This window comes from Dendrobates tinctorius, unplaced genomic scaffold (genome assembly GCF_039654945.1).
Source record: "Dendrobates tinctorius isolate UK_male_01 unplaced genomic scaffold, ASM3965494v1 ptg000120l, whole genome shotgun sequence".
Lineage (NCBI taxonomy): Eukaryota > Metazoa > Chordata > Amphibia > Anura > Dendrobatidae > Dendrobates > Dendrobates tinctorius.
The window spans coordinates 34,376,028-34,400,421 of NW_027361788.1; the positions used below are offsets into that span (position 1 = coordinate 34,376,028).

Here is a 24,394-nt window from a genome sequence, read left to right on the forward strand (position 1 = left end):
CTGTGGGAGCAATAGTTAGAAAATGGAAGACATACAAGACCACTGATAATCTCCCTCGATCTGGTGCTCCACGCAAAATCCCACCCCGTGGGGTCAGAATGATCACAAGAACGGTGAGCAAAAATCCCAGAACCACGCGGTGGGGACCTAGTGAATGAACTGCAGAGAGCTGGGACCAATGTAACAAGGCCTACCATAAGTAACACACTACGCCACCATGGACTCAGATCCTGCAGTGCCAGACGTGTCCCACTGCTTAAGCCTGTACATGTCCGGGCCCGTCTGAAGTTTGCTAGAGAGCATTTGGATGATCCAGAGGAGTTTTGGGAGAATGTCCTATGGTCTGATGAAACCAAACTGGAACGGTTTGGTAGAAACACAACTTGTCGTGTTTGGAGGAAAAAGAATATTGAGTTGCATCCATCAAACACCATACCTACTGTAAAGCATGGTGGTGGAAACATCATGCTTTGGGGCTGTTTCTCTGCAAAGGGGCCAGGACGACTGATCCGGGTACATGAAAGAATGAATGGGGCCATGTATCGTGAGATTTTGAGTGCAAACCTCCTTCCATCAGCAAGGGCATTGAAGATGAAACGTGGCTGGGTCTTTCAACATGACAATGATCCAAAGCACACCGCCAGGGCAACGAAGGAGTGGCTTCGTAAGAAGCATTTCAAGGTCCTGGAGTGGCCTAGCCAGTCTCCAGATCTCAACCCTATAGAAAACCTTTGGAGGGAGTTGAAAGTCCGTGTTGCCAAGCGAAAAGCCAAAAACATCACTGCTCTAGAGGAATGGGCCAACATACCAACAACAGTGTGTGGCAACCTTGTGAAGACTTACAGAAAACGTTTGACCTCTGTCATTGCCAACAAAGGATATATCACAAAGTATTGAGATGAAATTTTGTTTCTGACCAAATACTTATTTTCCACCATAATATGCAAATAAAATGAAAAAAAAACAGACAATGTGATTTTCTGGATTTTTTTTTCTCAGTTTGTCTCCCATAGTTGAGGTCTACCTATGATGTAAATTACAGACGCCTCTCATCTTTTTAAGTGGTGGAACTTGCACTATTGCTGACTGACTAAATACTTTTTTGCCCCACTGTATAACGCAATACTGTGGAATTATAGCATATAAACCTCAGGATCAAATGAGTAGATTCATATCCTCTTTGGGACACCTTAAAAAAAAAAGAAAAAAAATGAAAACAGAATTTCCCTTTTTTTGGTATCTTCATCACATCTCACATCCAGAAAATGAAAACTATATGAATTAAAATATGTACTCCAAAATAGTAACAAATACTGTAGTATGGCGTTAAATTAATCAGCCCTATCACAGAAAAATGAAAAAGTTACATGTTAGAAAAATGTCAACACAAACCAAATTATCACACTATTTTATATATATATATATGTGTGTGTGTGTATACATATATAAAAAATTTTTTTAACAAAATTACATTTTTTTGTTCACTTCTAAAATATAACAAAAAAAATACAAATTTGTTATGGCTTGTAGTCTCCTAAGGAATCGTGTTACCAGGTTATTTTTCCATATGATAACGCCGTAAAAAAGAAAACCTAAAAGACAATGGCACTATTGAGGGGTTTTTTTTACATAATTTTCCCACTTGGAATTTTTTTTCATATTGTGCAGGACATTATATGTTAAAATGAATAATGTTATAGAAAATGACAACTCATCATACAGTTGTGTCAGTGGAAAAATAAAGTTTTCCTTCTTGGAATGGATTGGGGGGGGGAAATAAATGAAAACTCAGCTGGACATGTAGGAGTTGAAAGGCATCATAACTACAAGACCATTTGTTTCTCACTGTTAGCACTTCCCATGTGTTGGGTGTAATGTAACAATCTGACAGTAGATCTAGTCTGTACTCAGAGCTGCTACTCTGTCTCCCTCTTCTGCTATCATTTGATTAATGCAGGTGTAAAAATAAACTACAAGTCCCATGGTGCCCTGGGGCTTATCCGGTTACTGGAGAAGGGGGGGATCCGGTCACAGGGCAGCGGGCTGGCTCGTCTTCCTGCCTGTCCTTGGGCCGCTGCTGGTGGGGATGCTCCATGTTCGTGCAGGAGGAGAAGATATTCGCGGGCCGGGTGCTCAGGCTCCATGTCTGCACCATGGAAGGAGCCGAGTGGCTGGAGGAGGTGACAGAGGACATGACACTGGAGAGGTTGAAGGAGAGGTGCCTGAAACATGTAAGGATGGAGGGGCTGTCATATACAGGGGGCAGCACTGATCATCTGTATACTGTATGAGGGGCTGTCATATACAGGGGGCAGCACTGATCATCTGTGTACTGTATGAGGGGCTGTCATATACAGGGGGCAGCACTGATCATCTGTGTACTGTATGAGGGGCTGTCATATACAGGGGGCAGCACTGATCATCTGTATACTGTATGAGGGGCTGTCATATACAGGGGGCAGCACTGATCATCTGTGTACTGTATGAGGGGCTGTCATATACAGGGGGCAGCACTGATCATCTGTGTACTGTATGAGGGGCTGTCATATACAGGGGGCAGCACTGATCATCTGTATACTGTATGAGGGGCTGTCATATACAGGGGGCAGCACTGATCATCTGTATACTGTATGAGGGGCTGTCATATACAGGGGGCAGCACTGATCATCTGTGTACTGTATGAGGGGCTGTCATATACAGGGGGCAGCACTGATCATCTGTATACTGTATGAGGGGCTGTCATATACAGGGGGCAGCACTGATCATCTGTGTACTGTATGAGGGGCTGTCATATACAGGGGGCAGCACTGATCATCTGTGTACTGTATGAGGGGCTGTCATATACAGGGGGCAGCACTGATCATCTGTATACTGTATGAGGGGCTGTCATATACAGGGGGCAGCACTGATCATCTGTGTACTGTATGAGGGGCTGTCATATACAGGGGGCAGCACTGATCATCTGTGTACTGTATGAGGGGCTGTCATATACAAGGGCAGCACTGATCATCTGTCTACTGTATGAGGGGCTGTCATATACAGGAGGCAGCACTGATCATCTGTATACTGTATAAGGGGCTGTCATATACAGGGGGCAGCACTGATCATCTGTGTACTGTATGAGGGGCTGTCATATACAGGGGGCAGCACTGATCATCTGTGTACTGTATGAGGGGCTGTCATATACAGGGGGCAGCACTGATCATCTGTCTACTGTATGAGGGGCTGTCATATACAGGGGGACTGATCATTTGTATGCTGTATGAGGGGCTGTCATATACAGGGGGCAGCACTGATCATCTGTCTACTGTATGAGGGGCTGTCATATACAGGGGGACTGATCATTTGTATGCTGTATGAGGGGCTGTCATATACAGGGGGCAGCACTGATCATTTGTATGCTGTATGAGGGGCTGTCATATACAGGGGGCAGCACTGATCATCTGTGTACTGTATGAGGGGCTGTCATATACAGGGGGCAGCACTGATCATCTGTCTACTGTATGAGGGGCTGTCATATACAGGGGGACTGATCATTTGTATGCTGTATGAGGGGCTGTCATATACAGGGGGCAGCACTGATCATCTGTGTACTGTATGAGGGGCTGTCATATACAGGGGGCAGCACTGATCATCTGTGTACTGTATGAGGGGCTGTCATATACAGGGGGCAGCACTGATCATCTGTGTACTGTATGAGGGGCTGTCATATACAGGGGGCAGCACTGATCATCTGTATACTGTATGAGGGGCTGTCATATACAGGGGCAGCACTGATCATCTGTGTACTGTATGAGGGGCTGTCATATACAGGGGGAAGCACTGATCATCTGTGTACTGTATGAGGGGCTGTCATATACAGGGGGCAGCACTGATCATCTGTATACTGTATGAGGGGCTGTCATATACAGGGGCAGCACTGATCATCTGTCTACTGTATGAGGGGCTGTCATATACAGGGGGCAGCACTGATCATCTGTCTACTGTATGAGGGGCTGTCATATACAGGGGGCAGCACTGATCATCTGTCTACTGTATGAGGGGCTGTCATATACAGGGGGCAGCACTGATCATCTGTGTACTGTATGAGGGGCTGTCATATACAGGGGGCAGCACTGATCATCTATTGTATGAGGGGCTGTCATATACAGGGGGCAGCACTGATCATCTGTGTACTGTATAAGGGGCTGTCATATACAGGGGGCTGCACTGATCATCTGTCTACTGTATGAGGGGATGTCATACAGGGGGCTGCACTGATCATCTGTCTACTGTTTGAGGGGCTGTCATACACAGGGGGCAGCACTGATCATCTGTATACTGTATGAGGGGCTGTCATATACAGGGGGCAGCACTGATCATCTGTATACTGTATGAGGGGCTGTCATATACAGGGGGCAGCACTGATCATCTGTATACTGTATGAGGGGCTGTCATATACAGGGGGCAGCACTGATCATCTGTCTACTGTATGAGGGGCTGTCATATACAGGGGGCAGCACTGATCATCTGTCTACTGTATGAGGGGCTGTCATATACAGGGGGCAGCACTGATCATCTGTCTACTGTATGAGGGGCTGTCATATACAGGGGGCAGCACTGATCATCTGTCTACTGTATGAGGGGCTGTCATATACAGGGGGCAGCACTGATCATCTGTATACTGTATGAGGGGCTGTCATATACAGGGGGCAGCACTAATGATCTGTATACTGTATGAGGGGCTGTCATATACAGGGGGCAGCACTGATCATCTGAATACTGTATGAGGGGCTGTCATATACAGGGGGCAGCACTGATCATCTGTATACTGTATGAGGGGCTGTCATATACAGGGGGCAGCACTGATCATCTGTATACTGTATGAGGGGCTGTCTTTTCCTGGGGGCACTGATCATCTATATATACTGTATTATGAGGGGCTGCCACGCTGAATGCTACGGAAGCTGGGAGACGTCAGTTCTTACTGTATGTGCCCACGGTCAGTAATCAGTGGTGTTTCGGATGCAGCACATGTCCGCTGCTTCCAAAGATCTGCCGGCTTTTGAACACAGGTGAATCTGCATGTGTTCATTGAACCGTTCGGAATTACCGCGTCCAATACATTGTACAGGTGATATTTATCTTGTGGAGACTCAAGTCTCCGCAAGAGAAATTGACATGCTGCAGTCTGGAGAGACGCGACGCATATCCGTCTCTGCGGGTAATCCACGGGCGTTGATGCACGCATAGTGGGCATGGGATTTCTTGAAATCCTATCCACTATACTGTAACAGCTGGACGCTGCTGATGTACGCAGTCTATTTATCTCATGGAGACGCAAGTCTCCACAAGATAAATTTCACCCATAGAATGTATTGGACGTGGCGATCCATCACTGTTCAGGGACCACATCCGGATTCACCTGCATTCAAAAGCCGCAGCGCTCTGGCCACAGCGTCCAAAGTGCTGCTGATTCGCGAGTTTACCAGTCGCTGATTTGATTTTGACGCCATTCATCATTTTTTTTGGTCACTGTGACTTAATCCCTCATTGAAGCGTGTGTGTTCCCAGTGTCAGTGGGAGGGGGTTGTGTTACTACATGCATGAAATATGCATGCGGATACATTAACCAGATACATCTCCAGAAGTGGCTGTGCCTGGGATACATGAACCAAGCATTTTAATTTATTACTATGGATTTTCAGTTTTGGATTGGGTGGTGTTTTATTTTATTCATACAAGGACAGTTATTCAACACCTTCAATTCTCTCAACCACCCCCTGGAACCTCCTCCTTCCCCACTCATCTCAACTGAAGACTTTGCCTCATTTTTCAAGGAGAAGATTGATAACATCAGAGACAGTTTTGGTCAACAACCCCCAGTGCCCTTCCTCTTAACTGCCCTGCCCTCCCCTCCTCCTCCAAAACCAACTTCTGCACCATTACAGAAGATTGACTCTCCACTCTACTCTCAAGGTCACATCTCACTACCTGTGCACTTGACCCGATCCCATCCCACTTCATCCCAAACCTCACTATAGTCTTCATCCCAACCCTAACCCACCTGTTCAACCTATCACTAACAACTGGTGTTTTCCCCTCAAGGTTTAAACATGCCTCAATCACACATATCCTCAAAAAGCCCTCTCTTGACCCATCCTCTGTATCTAGCTGTCGCCCTATATCACTTCTCCCCTATGCCAAAACTACTGGAACAACACATCCATCTTGAACTGTCCTCCCTCCTTGACCGATTACAATCAGGCTTCCGGCCACACCACTCCACTGAAACTGCCCTAAGGTCACCAATGACCTACTAGCCGCCAAGGCAAATCAACACTACTCTGTCCTCCTCCTCCTGGACCTGTCCTCTGCCTTTGACACAGTGGACCATTCCCTTTTACTACAGACCCTGCCATCTCTTGGTATCACAGACTTGACCCTATAGGGGGTTTTACACTAAGCAATATCCCTAGCAATATCGCTAAAACGTCACTGGTTTTGTGACGTTATAGCGATATTGCTAGCGATATCGCTATGTGTGATACTTACCAGCGACCGGCTCCCCCGCTGCTCATCGCTGATCGCGCGAGAATGTCCGGCTCCATTTCTCGTCGGGCACTTCCTGCTGGGGCTTCCTGCTGTGATGACGAGCGACGCGTGGACGCGGGCGGGAGGACGCAGGATCGCTGTGTGTGAATGGTAAGTATCGTACGCTGCGTCGCTGCTGCATCGCTGTGAGATCTTTCTGTATGAAAGCTCACTAGCGATCATTTAGCGATGCACCAGCGATCCTGACCGGGTCGGATCGCTGGTTGGATCGCTGGTGCATCGCTAAATGTAAAAGGGCCTTAACTTGGATTGCGTCATACCTAACAGACCGGACATTCAGCGTCTCCCACTCACACACCACCTCCTCACCTCGCCCCCTATCTGTCTGAGTCCCACAAGGTTCAGTCCTAGGACCCCTGCTCTTCTCCGTTTACACCTTTGGCCTGGGACAGCTCATAGAATCTCATGGCTTTCAGTATCATCTCTATGCTGATGACACACAGATCTACATCTCTGGACCAGATATCACCTCCCTACTAAATAGATTCCCTCAATGTCTGTCTGCTATTTCATCCTTCTTCTCCGCTAGATTTCTAAAATTTAATATGGTGAAAACAGAAGTAATCATCTTTCCCCCTTCTCACGTGACCCCCCCCCCCCCTAACGGACCTATCCATTAAAGTAAATGGCTACCCACTCTCTCCAGTCCCACAAGCTCGCTGCCTCGGGGTTATCCTTGACACTGATCTCTCTTTCAAACCACATGTCCAAGCCCTTTCCACTTCCTGCCGACTTCAACTGAAAAATATTTCACGGATCCGTTCATTCCTCAACCAAGAATCTGCAAAAACCCTAGTCCATGTCCTCATCATATCCCACCTTGACTACTGCAACCTCATGCTCTGTGGCCTCCCCTCTAACACTCTCGCTCCCCTCCAATGTATTCTAAACTCTGCTGCCCGACTAATCCACCTGTCCCCCCACTATTCCCCGGCCTCTCCCCTCTGTCAATCCCTGCACTGGCTCCCCATTACCCAAAGACTCCAGTTCAAAACCCTAACCATGACATACAAAGCCATCCACAACCTGAGTCCTCCATACATCTGTGACCTTGTCTCCCGGTTCTTACCTGCACAAAACCTCCGATCCTCACAAGATCTCCTCCTGTACTCCCCTCTTATCTCCTCTGTCCACAGTCGCATAAATGATTTCTCCCGCGCATCCCCCCTACTCTGGAACTCTCTACCACAACATATCAGACTCTCGCCTACCATGGAAACCTTCAAAAAGAACCTGAAGACCTACCTCTTCTGACAAGCCTACAACCTGCAGTAACCACCGATCCACCAAACCGCTGCACGACCAGCTCTACCCTCGCCTACTGTATCCTCCCCCATCCCGTTGTAGATTGTGAGCCCTCGGGGGCAGGGTCCTCTCTCATCCTGTACGAGTCGTGACTTGTATTGTTTAAGATTACTGTACTTGTATGTATTATGTATACCCCTCCTCACATGTAAAGCGCCATGGAATAAATGGAGCTATAATAATAATAATGGACATGTACTGTTTTTGGATCGATCACCTTTGGTTTCAAATGCTATGAGTTTAATGACTGTGAATAAGCCCTTTTTAAAGATTTTTTCTTTTTAATTTTCCAGTGTATTTTACCGATGCCTCTTGGTTTCCAAGATCTCTGCTTGCTGTCTTTCATTGGGAATGTTGAATGGTGACGTGGATTACAATCTGTCCCGGCCACACGAGGGACGTAGAGGTTCCCGGCACGTGACGCGACACATCTCTCCTAACTGGACGGATGATGGAGTCCAGCCAAAGTCATCTGTGAAACACTTTATGAATGACTGACAGCAAGCGGAGATACTGAACATAGTGAGAAATTAATATAGAAAGTACATGGGAAGCTGTTAGTCTTTAATCTGGCATCATATATTTTTTTAAACGATCCATGGCTAATATGGCAGCATTACTATACCCATCAGATGTTGCCAGAACCCTGAAATTTGGGAGAATTCCCAGAGTTTTTTTTACTTGTAGTTTTTCTTTAAATCATATAAATTCTGAAAGATGTAAAAAACAAAAACAGTGGTATGCAGGGCATGGACCCCTGAGATGTGTGTGGCCCCTTTATTAACCCTTTACATTGCCCTGGGCTTCCCCTAATGTTGGACCTGATGAGCGGCTGCTAATAATAAACCATCTTATTCATAGAGCCGGAGCTGCCTGTTTGTTGACCCCCTGCCAGCCATCACTTCTCCTCTGGTTACCCAGTACATGGCCTGTAGGCCGCATCTCTTATCATATGCATGTAAGCAAGGGATCCTACTGTATTGTTATTTAAAGGGACATTTAAATGTGCCATTACTTGATAGGTGGTGCTCTTCTGGGACCCTCACTCATCCTGAGGATTAAGCGCTGGTCTTGCTCTTTGTCGTGCTCCGCCATGCTGAATTACCCTGCACAGTTGGTGGCTGTTTGGGATTATTGCAGACCTGTATGGAATCCTCTATGATCCAGAAATTGAGTAGAGTGAAGGCTCAACCACCACTCCATTCATTGCTTATAGGACTGCCGAGTGCTGCTCTGTTATTTACAGAAGCACTGTGGACAATGAATGGGGTGGAGGTGGAGGACGCGCAGCTCCGCTTCGTTCCTGCCCCTTCTTGAGATCACCGGAGGTCCTTGCGATAAGTTAGTGATGGATCTGTCCTCTTGGTATCCAAGGACATATAGGGGACAATCCTCCATGGACATGGTTCGGCATGACCCCCTTATATCCAGGATCAGACTCGGCAGCAGTTTAGTGTTAGTCTCCGCTGCAGTAATCAGTGGGAGCTGACGTCGTGACTTGGCACTAGGAGGAGCGATGTGAGTAACAGACTGTGGCTGTGCTGTATAAAGCCTCCCTGCAGCAAGATGTAACCAGAGGACTAATAGAGTGTCCTAAAAATACAAGTCTGAGAGCTGACCTCTACTGCCAGGCTGATAAAATGACACCTCGCTCAGTCTGCCATTATATCCTAAGTTTCTGAGGTCGGGATACCCCTTTATAGATTATTCGGTGTTAATAACAGTTGGTATCTCCTCTTTATGTCGGCAGTGTGCCCATGGCAGCCTGGAAGACCCCAAGAGCCTCACCCATCACAAGCTGGTGCATGCCTCCTCCGAGAGAGTTCTGTCTGATACCAAGACGGTGGCAGAGGAGAATATCCAAGACAGAGGTGTCTCAGGGCCGCGGGGGTCACTGCGGAGGGGTGGGGGTGTTCTTGCTGTAGTCAGTAGTGTACTTATATATGCTCTCTCCCACCAGATGTCTTGTTGTTAATCAAAAAGAGGGCCCCTCCCCCACCACCAAAGATGTCCGACGTATCGGCGGAGGAGAAGGTGGGTGAGAACTGCACGAACCGGTTGTTTTAGCCAAATCCTAAAGGCGCACACTTCAGTATTTTAATTAGCTGCACTGCTTGCTAAACGTTTACCCTATGGCGGAAAACCCCTTTAATAAATGTGTATACATTGAGCTCCTCCTACTGTTAGCAGCTAGAAATTAATTTTTTTTTTTTTTTATTAAACTGCACTTTCAGGAATCTTTTGACATGTCATACGTTTTTAATGTAGGGGTCCAGGTATTGAATCCCCTTCCCCACTGATCGGTGCTCTCATTTAAGACTGAAGACTGGCTCAATAGAAAGTCTATGAGTTTGTCTCCTATCTTGGAGAAAGGCAGTGTTGAGCCAAGTACTTCTGCTCCTGTGATCAGTGGGGCTCGCACATCCGTCCATCAAATGTTCTCACATGCCAAAAGTTTTGTGAACGTGCCGTCACAGTTTACCATCAGAGAACTTGGAGCATCGTAAATCTGGACCTCAAATGTTACCATGTGGATGGTGATAGACGTTAAATGGGTGTTCAGGGATTGGGAAATTAAGGCAGAAAATAAAAAGTCGCATCTGCAGCGATCTCTGTGTACTAATTGGCATCTGTCACCTGCCATCTGCCTTCATGACCACTACAGACAATCATTGGTCTGTGTGGCCTGTACCATATACTGCTGTGATAGCCTGTGCTGCCACAGGTATCTGGATGAAGGGCCAGTGGTTTCTGAATGGAAGTAAATGGAGACCATCTATTTATTTACTACTTCAAGCCTAATTTTTCTTTTGCCGATCCTGAAACACCCCCTTGTGGCACCAGGTATTGGGTGTTTGGTGTCTGACCCCCAAATTACTGATGATAACCTAATTCATATCGGTCTTTAGAGACCACCGTTAAGTAAAAAAACTAAATAAATATATATCTCTGATGTCAACTGACTTTTACTTTGCAGCGTAAGCAGGATCAAAAGGCACCAGACAAGGATGCCATTCTCAAGGCCACTGCTGGCCTTCCAGCCCGCACTGCAGATCGGACTGTCGCTCATCACAACATGAGAGATGTGAGTACCTTGTGACTCCAGGGGATGGGAAAGACTGACCCCTCCACTTATGGGGGGTGTAATCACACCATGGTAAATCTTCCCCTACACTTGGGAAATCTCCTTAAGCTCCAGTAGAGGAGTGTGTTTTGCCGAGCGACACTCTCTTCATCCTCCGTCCTAACTAATAAGGGTCCAAGTCTGCATGTTCTCCCCCTTCTCATACTGCTCGCAGATTTTTCACATTTGCTTTTCTCCAACAGTTTCAGACGGAGCTTCGGAAGATTCTGGTGTCTCTTATTGAAGTTGCACAGAAGTTGCTTGCGCTGAACCCTGACGCAGTCGAGCTCTTTAAAAAGGCAAATGGCAAGTATGGGTTAACACTAGAGAGAGTGGGAATTGTTTTGTAGGACCCTGCCATCGGCCACATCAGTAGTCTGTGGCAACTGGACGAACCGCCTCTTACCAGTTGGCATCTGCGGCGCTTCTTTAGATCAGCCAGTGTCACGTCACTTGTTCTTCCCACTGAAACAATGACGTCACGCCAAGCCGACTGATCAAAAGATGAGTGGGGGATGCCATCAGGTAACTGTTGGTCCGCAGGGCTTTTGTCCAGCAGCCACAGATTGATGACATGGCGGCCGCTGGACCGGGACCTGCAAATTGATTTTTTTCCATCTGTAGGTAACATTGGGGAACCATTTTTTGGATTTACTTATTCTACTGCATCAGCCCTGCCATATTATTCTGCCTGACTTACGCTGTGCTTTTCTTTGATTTCAGCCATGCTAGATGAGGATGAAGAGGATCGAGTGGATGAGATGGCATTGCGGCAGCTCACAGAGATGGGATTCCCTGAGAGCCGAGCAGTGAAGGCCCTCCGGTTAAATCAGTAGGTACTTCTGCAGTCGTGTCTTGTCGCCCTTGGAAAATGCGGCTGTAGAGGAAGTTTCTGTGACAGCCATAAAAATATATGGCTGGCCATGTAATATTTGGATGGATGATGGATGTACCGCTATCTTTTTCACGGTATATTATTGTTACCTCTGATGCTTTAATTTTGCAGCATGTCGGTCACACAGGCCATGGAGTGGTTGATCGAACACGCCGATGATCCTGCAGCAGATACACCGCTCCCTAATGAGAACGTATCGGACGTGGCCGGTGCTTCAACGTCAACATCAACGGATTCAAAGTCAAGCGAAGGAGCCACCGCAGAGGATCCTAAAGATGAACTTACTGAAATCTTTAAGAAAATCCGGAGGAAAAGAGAATTTCGCCCTGACCCCCGTGTAAGTGAAATACAGAATTTTGCAGGGGTGAGCAGAGCAGAGTGCACCAAACGTTTCTGCATGGTTATCTTCACTGTCCTTATTAAGTCCGGAGTTTTTCCCAAACATAGGGCTGAGGCCGAATTCAGACACCTGTGAAGCACAAGCCGTATGGACAGTGACATATGGCCTACGGGACTCAGGGACTGGTCTCTGGATACCCGCAGCCAGTTCACATATGGACGACGTTTCATAGACGTTTCAATTCTGTCTTAAAGGAGCTTTTTTGGTTTCAAAAGAAAAACTCTCCGGCTATAGTCTGCAATTTGTTCTCAACTCCCCGTCCGCAGGACCGATGCTGAGACTTCACTGCTGCTCTCCGTGTCTGCAGCACTAACGCCAAGTTGACGGCACTGCACCTCAGAGCCACGTTGCTCACCGATTGGCTGCAGCACTGCAAACAATTACAATGAGGGAGCTCAGTGGCTCTGAGCAGTTTGTGCCGTCAACTCGGGCTGAGCCACTAAGCTCCCGGATTAGTTGCAGATGGTGTTTATGTGACGTCAGAGCTGCAGTCCATGATACACATCGAGAGCAGTGGTGGAGACTCAGCGCTGGACCTGGGGAGGGTGAATAAATAACACTTTGTTGGTTTGTTTGTTTGTTTGTTTTTTTAAAGCTGAGGGGTGCAGCATTTTCCAAAATCTGAAATTCACTCTAATGTAATGTGAACAGGACTTTACATTACACTTTACAGAGACTTAAGTTTTACATATTTTTAAACCAATGTATTGATTTTTTTCCCCATTCATGTAATTCTCCAACAATGCACCACTCTCCATTCACACAAAAATTGTAGAATTTGCCTCTAGAGTGTTGAGAAAATGTACATGTACGGCTTGGCTCTGGGGTGATCCGGTTGGAGTAAATTAATTTTTGCATTCTAGGCTGTTATAGCTTTGATGGAGATGGGCTTTGACGAGAAAGAAGTGATTGATGCTCTACGAGTGAACAACAATCAGCAGGACGCAGCGGTGAGTATCATGACTGACATTCCCAGAGATGACCCTGCGAGTCTATTATAAGGCGGTGTCCATCTTTCGGGAATTCCCTCCACCCACTAGCTAACTCTATATATTGACACCCCCAAGTGACAACTGTCCAGTCAATTCTTGTTAATCTGACGTGAGACTAATTTTGTGTCCAGATTATTGGGATTTCTGGACTATAATAAGCACCAAGTTAAACGATTTGGTCAGTGATCATAACGCAATTGTGATTATGGTCACAGTGTAAAGTATGAGGAGCCTTGTAGAACCAATATGTGCTGTAATCCTGAACACCACGATCACCCAGCCGCTTGTGATTTCAGTGCGAGTGGCTGCTGGGAGACAAGAAACCGTCACCAGAGGATTTGGACAAAGGAATCGACACCTCCAGTCCTTTATTCCAAGCCATCCTTGACAACCCTGTTGTACAACTAGGTCTAACCAACCCTAAAACTCTACTAGGTAAGTGCTTTAGATGATGAGACAATGGACTTATTTTCTCTAAGAGCCCCCTGTTATCATGTGTTTTTAGTGGAGAGGAGTGCACCTGCAGCGACCCCTCAGGAGGAAAGAAGAATTATTCTCTCACCCAGCCATCCGGGCAGAAGAAAGAATTCCAAAACAGCTGACTATAGATAGATTTCTCTTCCAGGAGACTCACAGTTTCAGTAATATGCTTAGTCATGTTGTAATGGTGGCTACAATTAGGTCCAGAAATGACACAAGTTTTGGCATTTTAGCTTTTTACCAAGACATATGCAAGATACAGTTAGATCATCAATATGGGCTTAAAGTGAAGATTCTTGGCTTTAATTTGAGGGTATTCACTTCCTAATTGGAGTAAGGGTTTAGGAATTACAGGTCTTTAATATGTAGCTGCCTTTTCTTAATGAGACCAAAAGTAATTGGACAATTATCTCAAAAGCTCTTTAATGGGCTACATGAGCTTTTCCCTCATTAATCCATCATCAGTTAAGCAGGTGAAAGGTCTGGAGCTGATTCCAGGTGTCATTTGCATTTGGAATCTGTTGCTTTGAACCCACAACATGCCGTCAAAGGAGCTCACAATGGAAGAGAAAAAAACACAAAGAAACCCGTGAGAGGGAGCAGAAATATTATGAATGGCCAAATCAACAGTTTTGAAAAAGAGCACCCAGGTGAGCTTGGGAACTCAAAAAGGCCTGGACATCCACAGAATACAACAGTGGTGGATGATCACAGAATCTTTTCCATGGGGAAGAATAACCTCTTCCCAACATCCACCCAAGTGAAGAACACTGTCCAGGAAATCGGTGTTTCAGTATCTAAGTCTACCATAAAGAAGACTTCCAGAGAGCAAATACAGAGGGTTCACCACAAGGAGCAAACCATTAATGAGCCTTAGGCTGGGATCACACATGCGAGAAACACGGCCGAGTCTCACATGTTAATACCCGGCGCTGCCGCCGGCACTCGGGATTGGAGCATCCAGCTGCATGTATTCCTATGCAGCCGCACACTCCGCTCCCGAGTGCTGGCAGCAGTGCTGGGTATTAAGATGTGAGATCCGTCCGAGTTTCTCGCATGTGTGATCCCGGCCTTAAACATAGAAACACCTGATTAGACTTTGTCAGAAAACATCTAACGTTGTCACCCAGTTCCAAAAAAGCAAAACTAAGATCAACCTGTACCAGAACGATGGGAAGAAGAAAGTATGGAGGAGGCTTGAAATGGCTCATGTTCTAAAACACAGCACACCCTCTGTGACACATGATGGAGGCAGTGTGATGGAGCGAGCATACATGGCTTTCAGTGGTGTTGGATCACTGGTGTTTATTGGTGATGTTACTGAAGATAGAAGCAGCTGGATGAATCCTGTGTGTACAGGGCGATACTTTCTGCTCAGATTCAACCAATTGCAGCAGAGATGATTGGACGACGCTTCACAGGACAGATGGACAATGACCTAAACATACTGCAAAAGCAAAGAAGTGGAATCTTCTGCAATGGCCAAGTCATCACCAGATCTCAGCCCCATTGAGCAGCATTTCACAGGCTAAAGACAAAACTTAAAGGGGTATTCCCATCTTTTTTTATTCTCTCTTTCCTCATGTGCAGGCATTGTGGGACCTTAGGTATCCATGGTTACGATCACTAGCAACTAGCTGTCACTTCATCAGTGGGCGTAACCATGGATACCTAAGGTCCTACAAACGCCTGCACATGAGGAAAGAGACATAGCGAATAAAAGAAAACTCTACTACATTTGTAATTCAAGGTATTTGCTAATATTACTATTACACGTACTACATATTGGGATGGGATCTTGGAGATGGGAATATCACTTTAAGGCAGAAAAACCCACAAACAGCAACAACTGAAGTCAGCTCCAGTGAAGGCGACAAAGCATCACAAAGGAGGAAACTCAGCGTCTTGTGACGTCCATGGCTTCCAGACTTCAGGCAGTGATTGCTGCAAAGGATTCTCTATAAAGTATTAAAAATGAACATTTTATTTACGGTAACGTTAATTTGTCCCATTACTTTTGAGCCCCTGAAATGAGGAGGCTTTGTAGGAAAATGGCCGCAATTCATAAACGTTTCACATGATATTTTTGTTCAGTGCCTTTAATTAAACCTGAAAGTCTCCACTTCAATTACATCTCAGTTATTTCATTTAATATCCAAAATGGCGGCCTGCAGAGCTGAAATCACAAAGCTTCATCACTGGCCAAATATTTCTGGACCGAACTGTACATCTAATAGTTGGCACTTGAGGCTGTTTTTTTTTTTTCCTGGAGAAAAGCCAAGAAATGGAGCTGGTGCGAGTCAATCTGCACGTAGTTCATCCGTGAACCGCTTCTCACCCGATGACATCTGCAGCTCTTCTTTTGATTAGCTGGCCTGGCGTGAGGTTATCATTGTGGTGTGATGCACATCACAGGCCAGCTAATCAAAACAAGAGCCGCGAATGTCATCAGGAAAGAGGTGGTTCTCCCACTCCCGGCTAGAGGCCACAGATTGCTGTTGTGGCCGGCAGACGACGTATGAATTGGTTTGTGCCAACTCTAGGTTTATTTCTGGGAAATCATTACTAAATGGTGGCACGAAACGCCAACTAGTTCTGTGTGAAATGTATCTATACATGACAGTGAGATTTGTCGCTGACATATCTGGTGTCACCAGTAATCCCAGCCTAGGTACAGTTACAGGGATGTGTCATTAGAGCCGCGTAGTACCAGTCCTCAGCTGACCGATATAGTACAGGCCCGTGCCAGAGCCGAAATAGCAACACTCTAAATACTTTGCCCTTGTTTGAGTTCACGGTCTCGTCATAGACTCGGCTCATACATGGCTTGCTCCATCTCTACAGGACAGTCCTCTTGGGACTTTTTATTTTTTTTAATCCTGCTCCATTTTTCAGTGTAAGAATTAAAGGGGTTGTTCACAATATTTCATCTACAGGAGCACCGCTCCCCGTGCTTACACCTGAGGAAGCTTTGGCAGTGCCAAGGCTAGATTCATACATTTGTGTTTCGCAGCCAAGTATGGGCCACCACTAGGCCCCATAAAGTGCATTTCTAATCATGCAACATAGTCTGGACATTTTGATGTTTCTGATTTTGTATTTTGTCTTATACTTGTAGATATTTTCTTTTTTTTTTTTTTTTTTTACTATTTTGCCCATTCCTCCACTAAATGATCCACTCTCCTTTTGCAGCGTTTGAAGATATGCTTGAAAACCCATTAAACAGCACGCAGTGGATGAACGACCCTGAGACCGGCCCCGTAATGTTACAGATATCTAGGATTTTCCAAACCTTAAACCGCACGTAGGAGACGATGCCCTCCCCGAAGAGGATCCCCTCCCCTATCCTCCCCCATTTACTGCGTCCCTGGACCTGGTGGGGAAGGGGAAGTGCAAAAACCAAAACCTCACTGAGATTTTTTTTTTTTCTTTTTAAAGTTACTCTGGGCCTGTGTCAATTCTTTTGCTCAGGAGCGTGTGAGTGTGCGCTGCTTCATTAATCTGCTCATGCAACCTACTTATAATTGTGATGTGATTGCGGTTGTTTTGTGGTTAGACCGGGCAGATGAACAGGGGTGATTCTGTGCTTTTGGGTTATTGTCTGATGTTGTCATGCGCTTTCCTACTTTGTAAACGGGAAAACCAACTTTTAAAAGGGGATGACCACCATGATGCCTTCAGCAATCTAGCAAGCTCCTTCTGACAACCGTGGTACCTTTAATTTATTGCCTAAGTGTAAAGTTGCTTTACTCCGGCAGTAACAGGGGCCTGATTGCTGCTCGATTATCAACTTTTATGCTACGATAAAAAAAGAGAAAAAAAAAACCCAACTTTGATCAGACTGTCCTACAGAAAGCCCCTTATCTTATATTGCTCCTAGCACATTTTATTGGGATCCACTGGTTTAGACCTCCCCTTTATACAAGGGTTTTCTCCGATTCAACTACACAAATGTCCCAGCCTGTCGTGGCATTACATGGAGCGTAAAAGGGTTAGACTTGGTGCCTTTTTGGGCTTTGCTGCTACGTGCAAGGACAGTGGCCGAGCGGAAAGCTGAGGCATGCAAGGCCAGTGGCCGAGCGGAAAGCTGCGGCATGCAAGGACAGTGGCGGAGCGGAAAGCTGCGGCGTGCAAGGCCAGTGGCGGAGCGGAAAGCTGCGGCGTGCAAGGCCAGTGGCAGAGCAGAAAGCTGTAGCTGTACTGTGCAAGGCCAGTGGCGGAGCGGAAAGCTGTACTGTGCAAGGCCAGTGGCGGAGCGGAAAGCTGTACTGTGCAAGGCCAGTGGCGGAGCGGAAAGCTGTACTGTGCAAGGCCAGTGGCGGAGCGGAAAGCTGTACTGTGCAAGGCCAGTGGCGGAGCGGAAAGCTGTACTGTGCAAGGCCAGTGGCGGAGCGGAAAGCTGTACTGTGCAAGGCCAGTGGCGGAGCGGAAAGCTGTACTGTGCAAGGCCAGTGGCGGAGCGGAAAGCTGCGGCGTGCAAGGCCAGTGGCGGAGCGGAAAGCTGCGGCGTGCAAGGCCAGTGGCGGAGCGGAAAGCTGCGGCGTGCAAGGCCAGTGGCGGAGCGGAAAGCTACGGCGTGCAGAGCCCAGGGTGGAGTGAAAAGCTGCGGCGTGCAAGGTACGGGGGAAGCAGAAGGCTGCCTTATCCAAAACCTGGGGTGGAGTAGGTGGCAGTGTAGTGGATTGGTAAGAAAGCTGTGTCATGAAAGGATTGGAGGGGTGTGGACGACTGCAGCATGAAAGACCCAGGGTGGAGCAGACAGCTGTGTCATGGTTTGGTTTGGAGGGAGCCGTTGGCTGCGCCATGGACTGGTTAGGAGGGAGTGAGCACAGACACTTTGGACTGGTGAAACCTTATTTCTGACATAATACCGCATGTGGGTGCAAATTCTCTTAAACCCCCCTCAAGCATGCCATCTGCAATTGAATGTATGAATCCAGAGCACGACAGTCCTTGTCCCTCCAGTTGCTATTGGCCACTAGGGCATGCTGTCACTTGTAGTTCACCAGTTGCCTATTTACAGAATATCGGGCAGCCTGGACATTGTAGTTCTACAGCTTCTCCACTGTGACAGGAAGCTGATGTGATCTATACAAAATAAATATCTGATGAAATAAATACCTCTGAGCTGCTGCACGATCCCCCCCTGCTGCGAGCACCAGGGTCAGTGGAGGCTTCTGTAATCACCGCATAGGCGGGCGCGCTTTAATTTATTGTTATTGAGCTTTTTGTTCCTCTGTGTTAGTGTGTGTGTGCGCTCGCACCAGATCATGGACTCTTTCTGGTCGTTTTGTATTTTTTAATTTTTGGAAAAATATATTTAAATGAACCAATATGCCTGGAATGAATGTTTAATGAGCGGCAACTAATGTGGGGACTCATCCACCACTTCTAGACTGCTGCTTAAGGGGGTCTGAGGGGGAAATATCCAACTCTTCTAAATTGATGGTCTATTCTCAGGATATCAGATCGGTGGGGGTCTGGCTCTTCATCCTGGTGAAGGGCTCATGGTACTCACTTTTCTCTACCGGACACAGCACCATACTTATGGAGGTGGCTGTGTCTGATATTGGCGCTTCATCCCATTCAGCGTCCTTTATTTTGGAAACTTTCTAATATACGGTACTCTGTTTCCATGCCTTGTCATTCACATGTTGTGCTTGCTGGCAGTGAATGGAAACATTCAGAGGCTGAAATCCTATTAAGGCTGTGTGCACACGCTGCGGATTAATCCGCACGGATTTTGCAAAAACCGCAGATAATCCGCAGGTCCAAAGACCTGCGGATTATCTGCGGTTTTGCTTGCGGTTTGGTCCTGCGGATTCACTATCTCCACAATGGTGGAGATAGGAACCCGCAGCGGTTTCCGCAGAAAGAATTGACATGCAATTCTTTCTGCGGATTCAAAACCGCAGCAAATCCGCGCGGTTTTTTCCGCAGCGTCGGCACAGCGTTTTTTGTTTTCCCATTCAAATGAATGGTACTGTACACCGCAGCTAAAACTGCTGCGTGTCCGCAGCGGCCAAAACCGCTGCGGAAACGCAGCGGAATCCGCAGCGTGTGCACACAGCCTTAGACTCACTAGCTGAGGGTTCGCTACAATGCTATCCAGTACAGACCACCCTATCTGAGCCAGACTGATACAGTACATTGCAGCAAACTAGAAAGACAGAAAAGAGATGATCAGCTGCTGCTGCAACTATCAGAGAATTGCTTAGGTCGTATAAAAATATAGCGTCATTCACTGAAAGCAATAAGTGATCTTGCAAAACACGCAGAATGGAAACAAAATGTTAGAAAGTTGGAGAAATGTTAATTACCCAGTAAATTAATATGCAAATACGGGAAGTGATATTTGCTGATCGCTGGGGGCCCCATTGCACCAGGGAGTAGGTCTGGAGTGGCACCGCTCTAGTCATGGTTTAGGGTGCAGCCACCGCTTCATTCTGGTGCAGCACTTCAGATTCCTGTTCTGGGGATCGGTAGGAGGTCTCAGTGGTCATTCCCCCATGATGAGCAATCTGACCACCTATCCTATGGCCATCTCCACAGGCTTTACCTATGTGACGGCAGCTGACTGGCACTGGGATGAGCGCATTTAAAGTGACTCCATATTATGTTCCTTCACCCTTTACACTGTGTGCAGAATTATTAGGCAAGTTGTATTTGAGAGGATTCTTTTTATTATTGAACAACAACTATGTTCTCAATCAACCCAAAAGACTCATAAATATCAAAGCTTAATATTTTTGGAAACTGGAGTGGGTTTTTTTTTAGATTTGGCTATCTTAGGAGGATATCGGTTTTTAAAGGGGAACTATTACTGCGCAGAATTATTAGGCAACTTAATAAAAACCAAATATATACCTATCTCACTTGTTTATTTTCACGAGGTAAACCAATATAACAACACAAAATTTAGAAATAAACATTTCTGACATTCAAAAACAACAAAAAAAAAAATCAGTGACCAATATAGCCACCTTTCTTTACGATGACACTCAAAAGCCTTCCATCCATACATTCTGTCAGTTGCTTGGTCTGTTTACGATCAACATTGCGTGCAGCAGCCACCACAGCCTCCCAGACACTGTTCCGAGAGGTGTACTGTTTTCCCTCCCTGTAGATCTCACATTTTATGAGGGACCACTGTTGTGAACTCATTTTCTGCTCCTTCCATTCTCCCTCTGTTGGTGACAGGAGGTAGTGAGGTTGGTTTAATTGGTAGTGATCTGCCACCTGATGAGGAGGATAACGATTGGATCTCTGGAGTATCGCACTGGATATAAGACAGCTGACGCTCTATCCTGGTGCTGGTGATTCAGTCTGCTTCTCGGGTCTTGGACTTCAGCTCTGTTCCAGTCTTCTCGGGTTGAGTTTGTTTTTGCTATTGTTCGCACTTGCTCTTGTTGGTCAGTTCAGTTTTTTGTGGTCGGCCGGCCCCTGCTGGGGTTGTGCTGGATTTCCACTCCTGTTTATCTGTATTTGCATTTTGGTCCCTTGTTGGATTGGCCTCTTTTTGCTCTGTCTCGGAGTGTTTCAGAGTGCTGGTGTGGTGGGAGGGGTCTGGTGGCTTCGGGGTTGGTTTTGCTGTCAGAAGTGTTGGACATTGTTTTGGTGAGGTTTTTGGCGGGTTGCAGACAGTGTCTTTCCTTTCCTGTCCTTTCTGGTTGGTTGGGCCCCATCGTTTGCTTGGCCTGTTTTTCTGCCTTTGTGTTTTCATCTTGTTTCACCGTCAATGCATGTGGGGGGCTGTCTTTCATTTGGGGTCTGCTCTGGGGCAGTTAGTTTTCCTCTTTTCCTGATTTAGGCTTATGTAGCTCTGGTTGTGACGAGGCGTCTAGGATCATCGTAGGCATGCTCCACGACTGCTGGTTGTTGTGTGGTAAGATCAGGGATCTGCAATCTGCATAGTTACCAACCCCTCTGGTTTTCTGAGACTTGGCTTGTGTTGTTTTTTCCTCCTCGGTGACCCATTTATAACAGAATCACCAGCCATACCGCAGATTCTAGTGTAATCAAAAGCAGGAGAAAATTGTTTAAAAAGGAAAAAAAAAAAAGTCAGAATTTTTTTTTTTATATTTTTTCCTCTTTTTCTCTGGGGCCGTAGGAGGATTTTTTTTTTCCCTCTCCTAATGGAGATTAAGCAACTGTCTGAACATGTGGAGTAACTTGCTGCTGAAGTGCAGGGAATTTCCACCTATCTCATTCGGTCACATGCTGCTGAACCCAAGATTCCTACTCCTGATGTGTTTTCTGGGGTTCGGTCTAAATTTCTGAATTTTAAGAATAATTGTAAATTATTTCTTGCCTTGAAGCCTAACTCATCGGGGAGCTCTGTGCAGCAGGTTAAAATTGTCATCTCCTTGCTGCGCGGCGATCCCCAGGATTGGGCTTTTTCTCTGACACCTGAAAATCCTATTCTGACTAATGTGGATGCATTTTTTCAGGCCTTGGGGTTGTATGATGAACCTAATGCCGTTGATTAAGCTGTGAGAACTCTGTTGGCATTAGACCAGGGTCAGGATCCTGCAGAGTTATACTGTCAAAAATACCGAAAGTGGGTGGTCCTTACTACATGGAATGATAGTGCATTGGCAGCTCTCTTTCGGAAAGGTTTATCAGAGACCGTAAAAGATGTTATGGTGGGATTTCTTGTTCCCTCTGGTCTGGATCGCTCTGTCATTAGCCATTCAAGTTGATCGGCGTTTACGTGAACGTAAAACTACACGGGAGGCGCTGACACCTTTTGAACAAATGTCAACCTGTGCAATATGATGGGGTTTTGTCTAGGCGCAACATCAGGAGTTTAGAAGGCGTAATAAGCTGTGTTTTTTCTGTGGAGATGCCTCTCATACTATTTCTGTCTGCGCTAAACGAGAGAAACGTTTTGCACACACATTTGCAGTGGGCAGTGTACAACCTAAGTTCCTTTTGGCAATTACTCTGATCTGCTCCTTGTCCACATTTTCCACAAAGGCTTTTGTGGATTCAGGAGCAGCTCTTAATCTGATGGATTTGGACTTTGCTAAACATTGTGGTTTGTCTATGATGCCTCTGCAGACGCCTATTTCTTTGAGGGGTATTGATGCCACTCCTTTGGCGGAGAATAAACCTCAGTATTGGACCCAGGTGATAATTCGAGTTGCCCCAGACCACTAAGAAAATTGTAAATTTTTGGTGCTGCATAATTTGCATGATACTATTGTTCTGGGTTTCCCCTGGTTGCAAACTCATAGCCCAGTTTTGGATTGGAAATCCTGTGTCTGTGGTGAGTTGGGGTTGTGAGTGTGTCCTTAGGGACGCTCCTGTTTTCTCCACCTCTCCTCAGTCTCATGATATTCCTGATTATCTGGCTGATTTCTCTGATGTATTTAGTGAGAGCAAGTCTGCGTCTTTGCCACCTCATAGGAGTTATGACTGTGCAATTGAGTTGATGCCTGGTGTAAATTTCCCAAGGGTCGGCTTTTCAACTTATCAGTACCCGAACATGATGCTATGCGATCCTATATTAAGGAGTCGTTGGAGAAGGGTCATATTAGACCATCCTCGTCACCTTTTAGGCTCTGTTTTTTTTTTTTGTGGCCAAGAAAGACGGTTCATTAAGACCGTGTATTGATTATCATTCCCTTAACAAAATGACTGTTAAATATCAGTACCCGTTACCTCTGATGTCTAATTTATTCTCCAGAGTTGAGTGCTTGCTGGTTTACTAAGCTTGACCTCAGGGGGGGCGTATAATCTTACTCGCATCAAGCACGGGGATGAATGGAAGACGGCGTTTAATACTCCGGAGGGACATTTTGAGTACCTGGTGATGCCTTTTGGGCTCACTAATGCCCCTTCTGTCTTCCAGTCCTTTATGAATGATATTTTCCGTGACTTTGTGGATAAGTTTTTGATCATCTATCTGGATGATATTTTGATCTTTTCTAGTGATTGGGATTCCCATGTGGAACATGTCCGTACTGTGTTCCTGATTTTGGGGGAGAATTCCCTGTTTGTTAAGGGATCGAAATGCCTCTTTGGTGTACAGAGGATTTCATTTTTGGGATTTATCTTATCTCCATCGACTATTGAAATGGACCCGGCCAAGGTACAGGCCATTTATGATTGGATCCAGCCTACTTCTTTGAAGGCTCTCCAGAAGTTTTTGGGTTTTGCTAATTTCTATCGTAAATTTATAGGTAATTTTTCTAGTATTGTCAAACCACTGACTGATCTGACCAAGAAGGGCGCTGATGTGCTGAATTGGTCTCCTGAGGCTGTCTCAGCATTTCAGGAGCTTAAGCGGAGATTTACTTCAGCTCCAGTTTTACAGCAACCTGATGTCTCCCTTCCATTTCAAGTGGAGGTAGACGCTTCTGAGATTGGTGCAGGAGCTGTTTTGTCCCAAAAAGACCCTGTGACTTCTAAGATGAATCCTTGTGCCTTCTTTTCTTGAAAGTTTTCCAAATCTGAATGCAACTATGACGTGGGGAATCGGGAATTGCTGGCCATGAAATGGACATTTGAGGAGTGAAGACATTGGTTGGAGGGAGCTAGACATCAATTTGTGGTCCTCACTGATCACAAGAATCTGATTTATCTGGAGTCGGCCAAAC

General features: G+C 46.1%; 1 protein-coding gene across 1 annotated transcript; it reads left to right on the plus strand.

Moving 5' to 3' along the window:
* The first annotated feature begins 1,995 nt into the window (after nucleotides 1-1,995).
* Nucleotides 1,996-19,123, plus strand: UBAC1 (UBA domain containing 1). Its single transcript, XM_073541134.1, has 10 exons — nucleotides 1,996-2,231; nucleotides 9,650-9,770; nucleotides 9,860-9,933; nucleotides 10,877-10,984; nucleotides 11,227-11,329; nucleotides 11,747-11,855; nucleotides 12,030-12,255; nucleotides 13,182-13,268; nucleotides 13,607-13,745; nucleotides 16,983-19,123. The coding sequence occupies exons 1-10, from the start codon at nucleotides 2,094-2,096 to the stop codon at nucleotides 17,096-17,098; spliced, it is 1,221 nt and encodes a 406-aa protein (XP_073397235.1). The 5' UTR covers nucleotides 1,996-2,093; the 3' UTR covers nucleotides 17,099-19,123.
* The last annotated feature ends 5,271 nt before the right edge of the window (nucleotides 19,124-24,394 follow it).